Here is a 19,176-nt window from a genome sequence, read left to right as displayed (position 1 = left end):
CAAAGGGAGTGCCCAGCCACCCTACAGAGGAAGCCGCTTGTATCCGGGATCTCGTTCTTTCGGTCATGACCCAAAGTTCATGGCCATAGGTGAGGGTAGGAACGTAGACCGACTGGTAAATCGAGAGCTTCGCTTTTCGGCTCAGCTCTCTCTTCACCACAACTGACCGGCACAGCGCCCCCATTACTGTGGCAGCCGCACAGATCCGTCTGTCGATCTCCCGCTCCATTCTTCCCTCACTCGTGAACAAGACCCCGAGATACTTAAACTCCTCCACTTGAGGCAGGAACTCCCCTCCAACCTGAAGAAGACAAGCCACCCTTTTCCGGTCGAGAACCATGGCCTCAGACGGAGGAGCTGATCTTCATCCCAGCCGCTTCACACTCGGCTGCGAACCGCCCCAGTGCATGCTGTAGGTCTTGGCTAGATAGGGCCAGCAGGACCACGTCATCCGCAAAAAGAAGAGACGAAAACCACTGGTCCCCAAACCAGACCCCCTCCGGCCCTTGGCTGCGCCTAGAAATCCTGTCCATAAAAGTTATGAACAGGACTGGTGACAAAGGGCAGCCCTGCCAGAGTCCAACATGCACCGGGAACAGGTCCGACTTAGTGCCGGCAATGCGAACCAAACTCCTGCTCCGCTTGTACAGAGACCGGATGGCCCCTAGTAAAGGGCCACCGATTCCATACTCCTGGAGCACCCCCCACAGGGCATCACGAGGGACACAGTCGAATGCTTTCTCCAGGTCCACAAAATACATGTGGACCGGTTGGGCAAACTCCCATGAACCCTCGAGTACCCTGTAGAGGGTATAGAGCTGGTCCAGTGTCCCACGGCCGGGACAAAAACCACACTGCTCCTCCTGAAGCCGGGGTTCGACTATCGGCCAGACTCTCCTCTCCAATACCCTGGCGTAGGCCTTACCAGGGAGGCTGAGGAGTGTGATCCCCCTGTAGTTGGAACACACCATCCGGTCACCCTTCTTATGAAGGGGGACCACCACCCCAGTCTGCCAATCCAAAGGCACTGTCCCTGTCCGCCACGCAATGTTGAAGAGGCGTGTCAACCATGACAGCCCCACAACATCCAAAGACTTGAGGTACTCAGGGCGGATCTCATCCAACCCCAAAGCCTTGCCACCGTGGAGCTTTTTAACCACCTCGGTGACTTCAGCCTGGGTGATGAAAGAGTCCAACCCCGAGTCCCCAGCCTCTGTTTCCACCAGGGAATGCGTGATGGCAGGATTGAGGAGATCCTCGAAGTACTCCTTCCACCGGCCGATAATGTCCCCAGTCGAGGTCAGCAGCTCCCCACCCCCACTGTAAACAGTGTTGGCGAAGCACTGCTTCCCCCTCCTGAGGCGCCGGACGGTTTGCCAGAATTGCTTCGGGGCCAACCGGTAGTCCTTCTCCATGGCCGCACCGAACTCCTCCCAGGTCCGAGTTTTTGCCTCTGCCACCGCCCGGGCCGCGGCACGCTTGGCCCCACGGTACCCGTCAGCCGCCTCAGGAGTCCCACAAGCCAACCACAGCCGATAGGACTCCTTCTTCAGCTTGACAGCGTCCCTTACTGCCGGTGTCCACCACCGGGTTCGGGGATTGCTGCCGCGACAGGCACCGCAGAACTTACGGCCGCAGCTACGGACAGCAGCATCGACAATAGATTTGGAAAACATGGTCCATTCGGACTCTATGTCTCCAACATCCCTCGGAATCTGGTCAAAGCTCTCCCGAATACATCCCTGGCCAAGGGCTCTGCCAGACATTCCCAGCAGACCCTCACTATGCGCTTGGGCCTGCCAAGTCTGTCTGGCTTTCTCCTCCTCCAGCGGATCCAACTCACCACCAGGTGGTGATCAGTGGACAGCTCAGCCCCTCTCTTCACCCGAGTGTCCAAAACATGCGGCCGAAGGTCTGATGATACGACAACAAAGTCGATCATTGATCTCCTGCCTAGGGTATCCTGGTGCCAAGTGCACTGATGGACACCCTTATGTTTGAACATGGTGTTCATTATGGACAATCCGTGACTAGCACAGAAGTCCAATAACAAAACACCGCTTGGATTCAGATCGGGGAGGCCATTCCTCCCACTCACGCCTCTCCAGGTGTCACTGTCGTTTCCCACGTGGGCGTTGAAGTCCCCAGCAGAATAATGGAGTCCCCAGGAGGGGCACTATCCAGCACCCCCAACAGGGACGCCAAGAAGGCCGGGTACTCCGCACTACCACTCGGCCCGTAGGCCGAAATGATAGTCAGAGACCTCTCCCCAACCCAAAGGCGCAGAGATGCGACCCTCTCATCCACTGGGGTAAATCCCAACACGAGACGGCTGAGCTGGGGGGCAACAAGCAAACCCACACCAGCCCGCCACCTCTCCCCGCGGGCCACTCCAGAGTAAAAGAGAGTCCAGCCCCTCTCAAGGAGATGGGTTCCAGAGCCCACGCTGTGCGTGGAGGCGAGCCCAACTATTTCTAGTCGATATCTCTCGACCTCCCGCACCAGTTCAGGCTCCTTCCCCCCCAGCGAGGTGACATTCCACGTCCCTAGAGCCAGCCTAAGCATCCGGGGATTGGGCCGCCGAGGTCTCCACCTTCGTCCGCCGCCCAATCCTCTTTGCACCGGTCCCTCACGGTTCCCCCTGCAGGTGGTGGGCCCACTGGGGGATGGTCTCGCGTCTGTCGTTCGGGCTAGGCCCGGCCGGGTCCCGCAAGGAGCAACCCGGCCACCAGGCGCTCTCCGACGAGTCCCGACTCCAGGCCTGGCTCCAGGGTGGGACCCCGGCTCCGCCGTACCGGGCGACGTCACGTGCCTCGATTCTGTAGTCATCATGAGGGATTCTCGAACATCTAGACGTCACCTAGAGCCTGTTTGCCATGGGAGACCCTTCCAGGGGCATTTAAGCCCCAGACAACATAGCCTCTAGGATCATTCGAGCACTCAAACCCCTCCACTACGTTAAGGTGGCGGTTCAAGAAGGGGCCCAATCAAGGGTTTCAGTGTTATTCAACTCAACCACTCAACTTTACAGTGCTACAGCAGGTCATTGACTATACCTATTTCCATGCAGTTTTAGAGGCACTCATTTGTTGATAGAACAGATTTTGTTTTAATTAAAATCTTTTTTAGCATATGTTTACTTTGAGAAAAATGAATAATGTGTTTAGATTTTTTTTAAACAAGTACATACATTTTAGGTTCTGCTGAATTTTATATTTTGAATATATTTTAATTAGATTTATAAGGTTTTAGCAACTTTATTTAGTACGGCTTTGTTTTTTTTGTTTTGACAAAACGCCTTCGTTTAATTTCAGTGTTCCCCCTTCTAATTCTGCGGGATGGCAGCACATGACGTAATCGCTCAGATTCAGGGCTGTGACGTCGGATCACCCCACTCCGATTCTGAGCTTGCCATTGGACGATTTCGCTGGTTCTACAGGAGGACGTGCTGACTCCAGTCAAACAACCTTGACTACCAGCAGCTCCCTCCCACCAATGATTTTGATTGGTTGTTGGTGGCAGACCCACAATAAACGAATACATGTTGATGTCTTGAAAACATAGTTATGATTTTTTAAATATGTGTAAAATATTATTTGACTGAAAATTAGAATTAATGTCAGTACAAAATATATTATTTTTTAATTGTAAATTGCCCTGTTATTTTTTTCCTTAAGGATCAACAAGTATTATGTTGGAGCCAGTGTGAATTATTACAAGTTCATAACCATACTGCCTCGTGTACAGTCAGACAAAATAATAAAAATTATCTCTACACTGTTTCACCGGCTTGTTCAACAATGAAAACAAACTTGAGATTCGTGAGAATCTAGTACGGGCTCTGTGATTGGCTGGCTCATCTGTTCATCTTCAGGCGTGGTATGGGTTCCTCTGTTAGTACTGAATGAGCTTCAGTGTTTGACTCGGTTTGACAAGTTTCCCAGCGACGACCATGGGGGGTTGGTGTGTATAGCTAGTTGACATATCGCTAAAAACGTTTAAGCGCATCCTAGATAAGACTTAGACTGATTTGGGATCCGATAGTTTATCAGATGTAGGGACGTAAGGCATAAAGGATTCTCCAGCTTTCTGAGATCAGATAGCACGTCGAGCCAACTCTGTGGTCCAGAGAATCAGACGAGAGTGAAGATGAACCGCCTGTCTTTTGACGATCCTTCGTTGGATCTGGATCCAACTTTGTCACTAAATGACCCCAGTGAAATTGATACGGCCCTCTTAAGCGACATTGATGGTAAGGAGCAGTATATTTATTTATACTGATGGTTAAGTCAGTCATGTTTAAAGAGCTGCAACAGTAAACACTGTATAGGCTTTTCTTGTTCAGCATGTGTCTTTTTCTAATGTGTATTGTACGTCAGACAACTTGTATACAGCAGAGACAAATTAAATGTCTTTAACAGCTTATAGCATATTTTCAGTCAGAGACATAACTAGCATTAGCCATTTAGCATTCGGTTTTTCTAAAAGCTTCTCTTTGGTTTCAAATGCATCATTCATTGTATTAGATTTTTACTGTAAGAGGTGGTTGCTATAACTTTAATGTTTAAAAAGCGCTAATTGTATTGTTAATTTAGTGATTTAGCTAACCTAGCGAGGCTAATGTGCTGCTAACGGTTGTGAGTGAGCCCCGCCCCCAGCGTGCCTGGCAGACAGAGGTTACTGTCGTTCATCCCTCCTTCCTGGGTTCAGCTGCCTCCGTTGACCGAATTAACACACATTTTAGTTGTTTGTCCGAATAAAATATAACATTTTGCGTTATCACACCTGGTATTTTAGCTGAAATCCGTGTGAATTGCAATATGTGTCGTGGTTTGTGTTATAACCCTATATCGGTGAGGAGGAAAAACGTGCATTTTATCAAAAATGCAAGATTTTCTGTTTCCCAATGATGATCCACCCTTGATCGATGTGTGTTTTATGAGTATTGCCAACGTGTAGCATGATAAGCGAACCTGGGTAAAGAGTATTTGACCGTGCTTTCCTAAATTTGACCGACTGTAACCCCTCTGGTGACGCTGCACGATGGTAACCTCCGTTGGAAGCCAAAGCATCTCCCTCTTCTCGCTGCCTTGGTCTAGTCGGCATAGCAAGTGTGAAAGCTGCGCTCTGATTGGTCAAGAGCGATCACCTCATACACAACAGTGGTTTTACAAATTCAGGCTGCTGCGTTGCACAGCAGACACAACATACACTCGGAACCGGACACTTTCTTTGTCTAGATTCTCAAAACTAGTGGTACCTGCGCTGCCTTCGGTGGTCAGAGTAATGGTCTTGACTATTTATTAGTAAAATATGAAGCAAATTATCCCTTGTAAGCTGAATTGTGATGAAAACATTATTAACACAAGCCTAAAATATTAATTATTGAAGTGCATTTATCTTTTATATAATGACAAACGACTCAAAAGAAAATTGCAAGTCATCCAGGTTCTCATCCACCCCCAGACTGATATGCTACCACCACCCTGCATGATGCTGGTATAATACTTACTAATTTAAAGTAATACATGTTTTAGAAATCCTTGAGCAGGAAACTACTGTTGTATAATCTCTCTCCTTTACTGTCATTTTTTAAAATCAATTTTATATAAAAAAACACATTCAGATCTATTAATTGTATATAAACTAACAGAAAAAATGAGACAGGAAAATTTTTCAGAATAAACACCAGTGTAAAGAAATTATGTGTGATTTAAAAAAAACACAAATAGATAAAGCACACAACGGGTAAATATGAGATCAGTACAATATGTGTCACCTCAGTTAGGTGTTTTAACAGCTTGATGCAGAAGGCTGTGCATCAGTTTGATGGGTTCTGCTTTTGATGTTGCGGTACTATTTGCCTCATGGCAGCAGTTTAGGAAGTTCAGGTCGAAGGTATGACGGGTCTCTGTTAATGTTCAGAACCTGGTTAATACAGCTACTCTGGAACTGATCCTGAACAGAGCATAGAAACACTCCAGAGGCCTTTTAGACTTTTTTTTTTTTTTTACATATTTATTATAGTTACATGTATTTCAAATTTTAACAGATTCCTTTATCTTTTAATGGAGTAATTTTATAGTTAATTTCTGGTTTATGGATAACATTCCTGATGTTTTTGATTTCTTCGTTTCTGCAGACATGCTCCAGCTCATCAATAATCAGGACATGGAGTTTGGAGGACTCTTTGATCCCACTCCCTTTTCTGGGAGCCCTTCCACCCAAGAGATCAATGGCTTGTCCCAGACCATAACTTCTGCTTCTCCTCCAGCTACCACTCCCACACCTTCATCCACCACCACTTCCTCCATCCTGAGCAGTAACCCCCACTTAGATGCCCTGTTGGGCCCGCCCATCAGCCGTAGCTCCTCAACCCCAGACAAGGCCTTCCAGCCTCCTACATTCCAGCAGTCTCCCCTGGCTCAGGTACCCAGCTCTGCACAGAGGCAGCAACCGTCCTCGAGCCCACAGGCTCAGAACCTCACACAGCCCCAGATGGAACAGCCCCAATCGACCATAAGTCCGTCTGCCCCTGCGCAGGCAGCATTACCTCATGGTTCGCCCGGACCAAATCCAGCTTTCAGCACCACAACACAGACACTCTTCACATCCCCAGCACCCCAGAGTCCACCTCAGCCCCAGGCACAATCTCTGGTCCAGAGCAACTTCAAGAGCCAAAGTACCTTCACGGGTAAGTCCTCTGTAGTGTGACAAACATGTTGAAGAGGAAAAATTGTAAAAATTGTAAAAAAAAAAAATGCTCTGCAGGAGAAAAGCTCTTCTGATATTTTTCAATGCAGTTCCAGGTTCTTTTCTTTTTATCTGAACCAGAGATAATATCCATCTTGAACTGACATTCATGGTGTTTGGATTTGCTGTATAGTTGTAAATTAAGTAAAAACAAATCCAGCAGGAACATTTAACTGGCTGTGACTTTTGAAACATGTCATCAGTGTCTGAGTATGGGCTTGTTTGAGTGAGTATGAATTGCTATGTTAATGGCTCAATATGACTTAATGCAAAGCTGCTTAATTCCTTAATAAGACTAAATAAGCTCCTCGAGTGCTGTCAGTTTTCCCCTTTTTCATGTCCATTTAATACTTTTGTACATTTTAATATTGTTTATTTGTTGTCCTCTCTCACAATCAATAGATTAGATGTAAAGAGTCTTTACAACAAAGAAGCCTTTGGACATTTCTGTAATCAAGCAACAACAGTAATTGATATCTGATGGACTTGGCTAAATAACATTTAGATATTCAGAAGTGTTCACTTGGGTTAGAAGACCGGTTTGAAAGATGATGAGGAGATTTTTTTTTTTTTATTGGATGCAATCCATTTTTTATTACCACATGCCAAATCTCTCTGACCCTGATAAGGCTTGGCAAATGCAGCGGTTATCTTAGTTATATCTGATAAAAAGAGGTATGGGATGATTCACCGAAGTTTCTTAAATGTAATTTATAAATAGGTGAAAGGTTATCTGTTAGTCTACACACTCATTAACAAAGCTCGTCATGGAATTGAAGGCTTAATTAAAATATTGGCAGAAGGGCTGAAAAATGTCGATGCATTGAGCACAGAAGCCGTTCCAATAACTTGGTGGCAAAGGAACATTTCTGGTTCATGTCTGAATTACTTTCATAGTGCTTTTCTTTAACATTTTGTGATATCTAGGATATCAGGATTTTGAAATTTAACTATCACTTTCAACATAGGACAAGTCTGAGCCAGATCAAGGAACAGTCAGTTTATTTGGCCTCTGTTAGCCTTTTAGAGAAATTGATGTTCTGATTGCTAAATAAGTAAATACCAGTGCTGTGCAAAGTGTTCTAGAATTTTTATGATAAAATTACATATTTTCAGAAAGCTACAGCTTAAAATCAATTAGTTTTTTGTTGAGAAACAGCCTTACTCCTAGACTCATTGTCTTTTAGCAAAGTAAAAGATTAAGTCTAAAAAAATGAACTATGCTGATGGAAAAAAGGTTGAGATAAAATACTTTGTAACAGGCTTAAAGATGTAAAAGTTTGAGATTTTTAACTGCTTCCATCCACTACTTGTTTATTTTACAAAACCTTTGCCAGGTTTAGACTTGGCATGATTACCAGTGCTGGTGCACTGCATTTGTATCAGTTGCAAGGAAATTTACTGCAAATAACCATATTAAATAATTTCTTATTCATTCTGAAAATAGCTTTTCCAGGAACCCAGAATAAAAACTTAACAGAAGGGCCTAATATATATCTGTGTTGTCACTGTCTTGAAGCTGTCAGCCCCATCAGTGTGAGCTCTCCTGCCACCAGTTTGTCGTCCTCGCCTCCAAGCGTTCAGCCAGTGGCGATTCAGACCCAACTTCAAGGGCTGACCACTGCCTCCCCCCTCCTGGCCACCTCAGTAAGCCCTCCAGCTCAGACTATCACAACCCAAGTACAGCAAGTACCTGTAAGTGTCTGAAGCTGCTACTTGATTGCCCCGGTACCGATGAAGGAGCTTAATGCCAAGTATTTACGGGTCTTCTTTGGTCTTTGTGTGTGTGTCAGGTCCTGCTGCAGCCTCAGTTCATTAAGGCTGAGTCAGTGCTGCTCACCACCCTAAAGCCCGAATCCTGTATGGTCACAACTATGGCCTCTCCCACATCTCTAGCCACCACCACCAGTGCAGTACAGAGCACTTCCTTGCAGGTAAGAAATTAGTTCAGGCAAAGCCAAAACATTACTGTGAAATTTAAACATGAGATATAATGCTGAACTCTGACCATCTCTAGGCCTTTATGGGTGGGGGCACTATCCTGACCACCGTGCCTGTGATGGTGGATACCGAAAAGCTGCCCATCAACCGCATCGCGTTTCCTGGCAAGCCGTTAGGCCAGCCGCACAAGGGGGAGAAGCGCACCGCTCACAATGCCATCGAGAAGCGTTATCGCTCCTCCATCAATGATAAAATTTTGGAGCTGAAAGATATTGTAGCAGGCACTGAAGCCAAGGTTAGAAACAGTTTATTCTATACTCTTGTTTTTAAGCTGTATATGAAATTATTGGATGTTTATGCTCTAGTATCTTGTATTTTCTTGGTACTAGTCATAATGTGGTGGCTGACTGATGTAGATGTTACATTTGATCTTTATTATTACATTCATTACATGTTTGTAGTGAAATTTATCCTCTTCTGTAGCTCAACAAGTCTGCAGTGCTCAAAAAAGCAATCGACTACATCCGCTACCTGCAGCAGACCAACCAGAAGCTCAAACAGGAGAACATGGCTCTGAAAATGGCAGCCCAGAAGAACAGTACGAGTTTAAACCCTTATCCTGTCTGTGTTCTGCAGCGTGCTGTTAAGCAAGGCTAAATCCTTCTGTGCTCTGGATCAACCCTCTGACTGTTCATTTTGTCATTTATTTCTTCCGCCTCTTAAAGAGTCTCTCAAAGACCTGGTTGCCATGGAGGTGGACAGTCAGGCAGAAGTGAAGAGCGAGCTGCCCACCCCGCCTGCCTCTGACGTGGGCTCCCCGACCTCGTTCTCACACTGTGGCAGTGACTCAGAGCCTGACAGTCCAATGGGAGAGGACACAAAGGTGTGTAGCATTTTATTTGCTCTGCAGCAGTTTTAATTGTTGGAGGATGATGAGTTTTTCAATTTAAATTATGGTTCAAGATTGTTATCGTTAAAGTTTCCAGAGGAAAGGTCTTCATCCTCTTCTTGCTGATTAAATTAGTGTTTTGCACCGATGAAATCAATGTTGAAGTAGACTTATCTGTACGTAAAGTTTAAAGGAACAGATGATTATGCCGCACATAACACCATTTTCTCTAAAAGCAATCAACAGTTTCCATGTTTTTAGTTGCATAATAACAATTTGCATCATTTCTGTTAATGCTTTAAAATTATAGACACTAACTGTCTCTATCTACATCTTCCTTTGTTGTAGTCACAAATGGGCTTGCTGGACCAATCCACAGCAGGTGGCACGGTCGGAGGCATGCTGGACCGTTCCCGCATGGCGTTGTGCACTTTTGCCTTCCTCTTCCTCTCCCTCAACCCGCTGGCGGCTTTGCTCTGCTCACCCGGCAGCACCTCTGCAGGAAACACTGTGGACATCACCACCCACCATGCAGGAAGAAGTGTCCTGGGTGTAGATATTGCGGGTAAAACTACTGGTTCAGTGCCTATCGCAGCATATCACACTAAAGTGATTTATTTTGCTACTTGCTCTGTTGCATAGACTTAGTCTTGGCAATAATTAGCTGTATTTGTGCTGTCCATAGTTGAGTCTTGGGGCTGGATGGATTGGATGTTTCCAACCATATTTGTGTGGCTGCTGAATGGCATTCTGGTGTTGGGAGTTCTAATCCGATTGTTGGTTTATGGAGAGCCCGTAACCCGTCCACATTCAGGATCATCCGTGTTATTCTGGAGACACCGCAAACAGGCCGACCTGGACCTTGCTAGAGTAAGATCATCTTTTTATTTATCTACTTAATAATAATAATTTGCAAAGGTTCATTTTTGCCTTACTCTCTGCTTTTCCATCACTCATTCCTTTCCACAGGGGGATTTTGCTCAGGCCAGTCACAACCTGTGGACCTGTCTGAAGGCGCTTGGTCGCCCCCTGCCCACCTCCCAGTTGGACCTGGCCTGTGCAGCGCTCTGGTCCCTGCTGAGATTCTGCCTTCAGCGCCTCTGGGTTGGCCGCTGGCTTGCTGCGAGGGCCGGAGGTCTGCGCGCCGATCGCCCCCTGCAGGAGGATGCGTGCAAAAGCAGCCGTGACGCTGCATTGGTTTACCACCGCCTGCACCAGCTTCACATGACAGGTAGATTTAACATTAACAGTTATAACAAAGTTGCAACTTAGCTTATGTTAATTTGATTTGACTCCTTACTTATTTTTACTTTTGTTTACTGCATCACAAGTTGGAAAAATATGGCTGTTGTAAACCTTTTTCTGTCTGTACACACAGGGAAGCTGAATGGTAGCCACCTATCAGCAGTCCACATGGCTTTAAGTGCAGTAAACCTGGCAGAATGTGCTGGTTCATGCCTGCCTGTCGCCTGTCTGGCTGAGGTCTACGTCTCTGCGGCTCTACGAGTCAAAGCCAGCCTGCCAAGAATCCTGCATTTTACCTCTGTAAGTCTTTATTTATACTTCCACAACTCCTTCAATGACTGAAATCAAGCAAACCTTGTTAAACCAAAGCTCCATCTTCTCTCCTGACAGCGTGTGTTCCTGAGCAGCGCCCGTCAGGCATGCCTGTCATCCAGCGGCTGCGTGCCTCTGGCCATGCAGTGGCTCTGTCACCCGCTCGGCCACCGCTTCTTCGTGGACGGGGACTGGGCCATTCGAAGCACGCCTAAAGAAAGCATCTACAGTCAGGCAGGCAACACTGGTAGGCAAACAGTATCTGTAGAGCCTAGGTTACTCTACCTGAAAGCTGTCCAAAATGGCGTTTTGGATCTGTAATGTAAATGGTTTTATGTTCTTACAGTGGACCCTCTGGCCCAGGTGACTCAGGCTTTTAGAGAGCACCTCCTTGAAAAGGCTCTTTATAGTGTTGCCCAGCCGCATGGAGAGAAGGATCCTAGCCAGGCTGAAGGGTGAGAAAACACGAAGACCTTCAATAATGTCTTTGTTTTTGGCCTATAGTTCATTAGAGTTTTCCTAAAGACCCGAGTATAAACCGGAAGAGTTTCCTAGTAGTGATGGTTATAAAGGTCTTAATAAATGAGAATGTTGGAGAACTTGTTGACCTTTTGGTATGTTTTTGTTATCAGGGAGTACGCCGATGCCTTGGAGTACCTCCAGCTGTTGATTAATGCATCAGATGCCGCCGGTGCCGCCTCCCAGTCATTCGCAATCTGCTCCAACATGGCTACTGTGACTGGTAGGTTAATACTAAAATAATGGTTAGAAAAATAAAGCGTCGATTAAATGTTTTTGAAAATATTGATATCTCTCCTCTTTTTATTTTTATTATTGTTGATCATAGTAGTAATATTAATATTTAATGATTATTAATTAGTATTATTTATATTTATTTTTAAAAAACAAGACATTATTTTGGTCATTTTTACCAAGATTAATAGTAATAATAATAATTTAAAAATGGAAAACAATCTTTCATCTTAAATAGTATTAATCCCATAAAACTAGTAACAAAAAAGTAATGAAAAATGTCTTTCTAAATAATAGTTCTATAATAATTTGTTGTAGCAATAACAATAAAATATAATTAGACAGTTATTATTTGTTTACTAATTCTTACATGTAACTGATCTTACATGCATTTTTAATTAATTATTAATAATATTTAAATAAGTAATTAAAACTATCTTTATAATTAACAAAAACAGATGAAATATGATGGGAATAGAAATAATATTTATTATAACTATTCTACTGCAGCAGCACAGGCTTACAAGCAATTGACAAATTCATTAGAATTAGTGTGTTTGCATAAGATTAGACATTTTATAAACCAGACAAATGATAAAATTACTAAAAATCACAACAGAAGGAGAATGTTTTTTTATCTGAACTCCTTATTACATCACTGCGTTTACATCCCAGCTGTGTGATTACCTTGATGATGATTCTAAATCAAATAACAGTCCATTTATACTCTTTTGAAATCAAGTGGTCTGATTTCCATTCGGCTTTCACCGCCACAGCACTTTCCTTTGTCTTCTCTAATCTAAGCAAAATGGGGGCCCGGTGAAACGGAGGCATGCTGGATTGCTTCATTTATCTTCAGCACTGTCAAATCTGTGATCACCTTGAAAGGAGGCAGGGAAGCGAGACTGTGCAGGGGTTTTAATCGGAAACTTTTCTTGGCAGAGCCTCAGGTTGCTGTCTGTGTTTTCTAATGTGCAGCTGAATAAATTACCCTCTTTAAAAGATCTTCTGTGGGTGCATGGTGGGACTCTACAAGAGGGGAGAGTCGACTTAATTCAGGGGTCAGAATATAGAGAGCAGCTGTCTTTGTGTATTATCATGCATGTAAAATGTGAAAAATGCCAGTGGGGGATTGAAATATTTGCATAATTGCCTGTCTATGGGAGGGTGTCTCATTTTTTTTACATTTTTTTTCTCCAATCACCAGGCAGCGACCCCCACTCCAAGTGGTGGTCCTCGGTTGCCATAGTGATCATAAACTGGCTTCAAGGAGACGATGCTGCAGCAGAGAGGCTCTATCCAACCGTGGAGCACCTGCCCCGCAGTCTGCAGAATGCAGAGTAAGTCCCGCATCCGTTTCAAGAAGGTTCTATGTAACTTTGACTGTCTGTTGCCAAGCTCACTGCACGCACACACACACACACACACACACACACACACACACACATAAAATCACAGTCATACACTTTAACCTGTTTCTTTTATCTGATTTGCTTCTGGTTCTGGCAGGAGTCTTCTGCCCAAAGCTTGTCTTAACACATTCAGGGCAGTCAGAGGTCTGCTCTCCAAGCCAGAAAACTGCCAGCTGAGTCTGAGCCACACTGACAAGGCCAGCGCCCTGCTCCGAGACAGCCTCAACCTGGGACCACACTGCCACAGCTCCAGCTTAGACAAGGTACGCATGAGTCAAATGAATATTTCAGGGAGGATATTTTTTTTTAAAAGGTGTCAGTATAATACCAAAAAAGCTAAAGAAAACCAAAACATTTAGGATATTACTTGCACACTTCCCAAGTTATGCACAACACAAAGCCACAGGGTTTACCTGACGTCAGATCTCCAGATTCCCCCTGCAGCGGTTCCTCTGTGGGACACTGCAGTGTCCTACCCTGTGGCTTTCAGCAGATGGTGATTCCGGTGGGTTGGCAGCTCAAAGTGTGTTGGTGTGGTATGTGTGTATGTCTATGGCCAGGGCTGCAGTGCATTGTAGTTGCATTGCATGTATGTCTCCTAAGAGTGCAATGTACCTGCAGTGCAACACAGAGCTGGGCCACGAACATCAGGACACATACGGGCTGGATGAAAAGAGGTTTTGGTTCTGCTTCACAAAATCTCTGTAGGGCCTTTTTTCTTTCAGTCTACATGTGAAAGGTAAAATGGCTAGAATCATCCAGATGTAAAGATATACACTATTTTAGTTATCGCTGAACGCTACACAAATATCACATTTCCGTGACTTTCTCTATGACCCAAAAATGAATCATATTTACGTACCTCAACCAAACGCTTTGATATTTCTACAGGTCGTCGAGTTGATGGTGTGCGATCTCCTGCTGGTTTTGAGGACCAACATCTGGCGTTTGCAGCAGCATGGGACATGTCCTGCAGGATCAGGGTTGGTGGGCACCAATGGTCCTGCCAGCCTTCATCAAGCATCTCCACCAGAACTTCAGGGCTTTCAGCAAGACCTCTGTTCACTGCGCAAGCTGGCACACAGCTTCAGGCCTGCCATGCGAAGAGTATGTTCAATTTTTACCTGTATGTTTCAGGTGGTCAAACCCCTTTAATGAGGGTTCAGTTGCTATATGACCCAATGGCAACCCATTCATAATACCTCACACTTTAACATGGTCCTAGATCCTTTGGAAGGGAAACAGGCCCACAGCATCACAGATCCCCCACCATGCTTCTCAGTGAGCATAAGATGCTTTCCTACATATGTATCCTTTGTTTCACATCAAACCCACCCGATCTTAGTCCCATCTGACCAAAGCACACAGTTTCAGCTAAAGTCCCAGTAGAGTTTAGCAAACTCCACGTGTTTCTGTGTATGGTTGGAAAGAAAAGGCTTTTCTTCTGCCTGGCATCACTCCTAATACCAGTTGGCTTATGGAGAGTTTTTGATCCTAATACTGCTCAACGAAATGTTTCATTATTCTCCTGTAGAAATGTACATGGCTGGGCAAGTACCTATTTTCTTCAAGCCATTTGTCGACTTATAGTAGAATTGCATGCTTTCTTGTCTTTCCCATTTTAAAGAGCTCCAAAGAGCTCTTGGCTCATTCATCACGTCATTTTCATACCCAACGGGCACAGGGAGTCAATGCTTACTAATTATTATTAATTAGGTCCCTAGACATTCGGATTAACTTTGAAAAGGTGAGTATAAATTAAAAAAATAGCTTCAGTTCTATTTATTTAGCAGGAATTGGCAAAAAGGTACCAAATGTGGTTCAGTTCTGTTAAAAACAATTAGTTTAGATTAGATTCAGATCGGTTTGCCTTGCTGCATAAATGTACTCAAATTGAAGGTTGGATTTTCTTTCGTTTTTTTTTATGTAATAAAAGATGAATTTATATTAAGGCTTTTAATACATTTTCATGACAAGCATAGTAACTGTGCGGTCTATTAGAAACTCTTGCAATGACTCTAAAGATTGAGAGCTGCTTCATTTCAACATGAGCTCATCCATGTGCTTTTTAAACACCCATTTTTAAATCAACAATGCACCAACAGATCAGGTGCACGTGTGCAACGTGTACGAAGCAAATTGCATTAGTTTGTTCTAAAGCTGTTCATTTACAGAGAGTCTATGGTGCAATTCCCAATAAAGTAAAATTTTAGGCACTTGTAACACACACCCTCATACACATTGCCTTGGGCAAAATGGGCAAATGTGCTGCAGCATTGTTCACAAAGCTTCTGAGTCACTCTGAGGTAGAGCTGAACATTAGATGTGAGTCATCCTCTCTCTGCTCTGTGTTTCTCTCCAGTTGTTCCTTCACGAAGCTACTGCCAGACTAATGGCGGGGGCCAGTCCAACCAGAACTCACCAGCTACTGGACCGCTCACTGCGGCGCCGAGCAACACCCGGAGCCAAGACAGGTGCGTTTGTATGTATAGAGAAGTTTCAGTGGATTTTTGGATTTGATCTGATCAAAGAGAGTAATGTTTTACGGTCAAAGAATCTGCAGTGTGAGGCTTGGCTCTGTCTGTTGTTTTGTCTTAGAGTAGAGCAGTCATCTTATGGTGCGTTCAGACTGACCGCAAATGATGTGATAGGAGTGAGTGATGTACATGTTAACCCTATGTAAAGGCGCTTTCAGGAGCCAAGCCACGCGAAGGACGCGATGTGAACGGAACAATTAGGGCGAATAGAGCGACGCAAAGCGAATTTGGCTGGAGTTGAAAAATCTAAACTTTTCTGTCAGTTCGCATCGCGAACCAGTCAGTGCAGTCCCTGCAAAGAAATAAGGGAAAACAATACCTACAATCTGCATACGTCACATATATAAATGCACACGTAGGGTGAAGGAAGGTTTGTTCTGAGAGGTTTGTGGGTGGCTATGAAAAAAGCAGTTGAAATTTAGTCCTGAAAAGGACTGTTCATTAAGGCACGCATGAAGTTGTGAAGCACACGTGTGACACACAGCTTTCTATTGAGCTGAGATTTATTTTCTCACCGAAGACAGATGGACAGGCGTTCCATAGCGGGGATACAGCGCCTGTAGTTGGTGTCCCGGAGGCTGATTCGTCCCCCAAAGCAAGGGATTTAAGGAGATCGAATGTGAAGCATACATTTGTATTTAGCACCCTTAATCTGATGCCTTTAAATGAAATCCAGTACAATCCATTATCTTCATATGTCACCTAATTGGTAAATAGAGTCCACCTTTGAATTCCACAGAGAAGAAAGCCATTAGAAATTAGTTTCTCAACATGGCGTTTAAAGGACACAGCAAACATGCAGACGAAGTTGCTCTGCTCAGAGAGACCAACGCTGCACTTTTTGGCCTTTATGTGAAGTGCTTCATGTGAAACAAAGAAAACACTTTGAATGACTTGAACACAAGATCCTCCCCGTGAAACACAGTGGTGGCAGCATCATGCTGTGGGGTTCCTTTTTCTTCTGAAGGGACAGCGAAGCTGATCGGAGTGAATGGAGAGATAGGTGGCATTAAATAGAGGGCAATATTGGGAATATTTCACATTGTTCCCAACAGCATGATGCTGCCACCCTCAAGTGCCCTGGGAGATGTTCATCTATGCTTTAAACTTCTCCACAACTGGCCTGTCTGCTGTCTTCCTTGGTCTTTATGAAGCCGTTTGCTCACTAATGTACTTTAAGAACTCGCTTAGGCCTTCAAAGAACCGCTTGATTTATACTCAGAATAAATTACATATGGGTCCTTAAAAGGGTCTGAATACAAATACATCTCACACTTCATATTTGTATTTGTAAAAAGGCCATAAAACACTTATAGTGTACCTTCTAATTTATTATGCACTACTTTTTGTTTGTCTGTGACATACAATCTCAATAGAATATGTAGATGTTTGTGGTTGTAAAGCGACAAAATGTATAAAGTATAAGGATGATAGAAGCACTGTAAGCAAAAAAATAAGCCCCACATTCTGATACAAATAAGTCACCTGAGCACCAGTGCTCACCAGATGTTTGGTTTTTTTGTTTTGTGTGTGCGCAGAGGAGTGCGAGGCGCGGCCCGGCCAACGAGAGCAGGCTCAGGCTGTGATGCTGGCTTGTCGCTACCTTCCTCCCTCATTCCTGTCGGCTCCAGGCCAGAGAGTGGGCATGCTGGCCGATGCAGCCCGCACGCTGGAGAAGCTAGGAGACAAAAGGACCCTCCATGACTGCCAGCAGATGATCATAAAACTGGGCAGCGGCACCACCGTCACCAGCAGCTAGAGCGAAGGAGAGGTGGGGGAGGGAGACTTGCACGGACGCTGTATACTGAATGACCTCCTATATACAAAAGCGCACATGAACAGGCAGAGGAGAGACTTGCTTCCACAGAAACCTTACAGTCTGTATTTAAAGTGTTAGCGGAGCAGATCCTCAGGATGTTGCTCCTTCTACCTACCAGCCCCCAAATTTTAAGGCACTTATAGAGTTCACGCACTCTGTTTCTTCTTAAATTCTGATTTAATGTGACAAAATAAGATGCAACTTTTTTCTATCAGGCCAAACTCTCGTGAGAGCTGATTGTAGTGTCCCACTTTGACCACAGTGAGGAGCCACCTCTTCCCTGAGGTGGAAGCAAAGATGTTTTCCCTGCCTTCATTCAGTATTGCTCCACCCTCTCTTCTCCTGACTGTTTGGCAGATCTGCACCTTTTTTCCCCCTTGAAGTCAGATGGCCCGATGTGTGGTTGTGGCGGCGTCTCTTTGTTTGCAGGGCAAAAATGTATAAATAAAAAGTAACCAAACTCTGGTTTTGACTGTGAGCTTGTGCAGTGGGAAGCCACTCCACACACTATAGAAGCTTGAGGTCATCAGTCCTGTCTGCACTAGCCCTGTGAGGCTGCTCTTTAATGGAATACAATAACAATAAGGCTTTATGAAATTATTTTCATAGATGTTGTGTGTTTGTTTTTGCTGTGTACATATTTTACAACATATTTATAATCTGGAGGAACTTTGATTAGGCATTATTTTGCATAAGCATAGTGATAAATGGTCATTTCCTCCCCTTAAATCCATTTTAAGTGCTTTTCTTAGACCAGGTTTAGTCGAGTCATGACTGTACTGCATAGATCTGAGCTTGTTGACTTTTTAGGTCTTGGACAATTATAAATATATGATATCAACAACAGCGTCCTATGAAGCAAAGCTTTGGCATTTCTCGAGATCATTTGTTGCCCTTTAAGAAACGATTTCCTATTTTTCCATTTCTAACACTATCATACAGGAAGATATTTGCTCTTTTCCTTATGGTTTCATATTTTGAGATGAGCCACATCATTTAATGATGATGTTTTTATTATTTTTTTTAAAGATTGTAAACAGTTTCAAAGAAAGGTTTGTCATGTACCAGTATGTTTTTTACAGTTGGTCATGTGAAATCTGAAAAATGTGGACGTGAAAGACTGAAGCAGCCTTGGTTGAAGGTACTCTTCTGTAACTGACGTTTTTTCCTCCCTTGTAATATTGTTTCATCCTTCTTACATGTAAATATTAAATCATTTTGTAAAGAAAACTTGATGCTTTCATGTTTTTATTGGTAAATCTGATTAATCTGAAGGTATAAAATATAACAATAATAGCCGGGATGTTGCTATAGACAATTATTCTTAATCTGGTGTTTATTCTGTATAAATAATTGTATAAAAATGTCATTGTGAGATAATGTTATTGCAATGGAAGGATTTATTCTAAGGTTTTCAGACATTTTTATCCGGGGTGCCAATAGCATCAAGTAAATTAAAAAAAGGTATACTTTAATATCAGGAGCCAACCTATACTTACAATTTTCAGTTTTATT

The 19,176-nt window shown here is 44.0% G+C and overlaps 1 protein-coding gene across 1 annotated transcript; it reads left to right on the top strand.

Moving 5' to 3' along the window:
• The first annotated feature begins 3,900 nt into the window (after positions 1 to 3,900).
• LOC124862694 (sterol regulatory element-binding protein 1-like) lies at positions 3,901 to 18,891 on the top strand. Its single transcript, XM_047356756.1, has 19 exons — positions 3,901 to 4,252; positions 6,143 to 6,694; positions 8,273 to 8,448; positions 8,547 to 8,687; positions 8,771 to 8,989; positions 9,178 to 9,292; positions 9,420 to 9,577; positions 9,932 to 10,148; positions 10,269 to 10,453; positions 10,553 to 10,814; positions 10,962 to 11,128; positions 11,219 to 11,387; positions 11,487 to 11,595; positions 11,773 to 11,882; positions 13,101 to 13,233; positions 13,403 to 13,568; positions 14,197 to 14,412; positions 15,668 to 15,779; positions 17,381 to 18,891. Exons 1-19 carry the CDS (start codon positions 4,150 to 4,152, stop codon positions 17,599 to 17,601), a joined length of 3,531 nt encoding a protein of 1,176 aa, XP_047212712.1. The 5' UTR covers positions 3,901 to 4,149; the 3' UTR covers positions 17,602 to 18,891.
• The last annotated feature ends 285 nt before the right edge of the window (positions 18,892 to 19,176 follow it).

Source organism: Girardinichthys multiradiatus, chromosome X (assembly GCF_021462225.1).
Source record: "Girardinichthys multiradiatus isolate DD_20200921_A chromosome X, DD_fGirMul_XY1, whole genome shotgun sequence".
Taxonomy (NCBI): domain Eukaryota; kingdom Metazoa; phylum Chordata; class Actinopteri; order Cyprinodontiformes; family Goodeidae; genus Girardinichthys; species Girardinichthys multiradiatus.
Note: the sequence above shows the minus strand (reverse complement) of the source record. Positions and strands in the feature narration are given on the sequence as shown.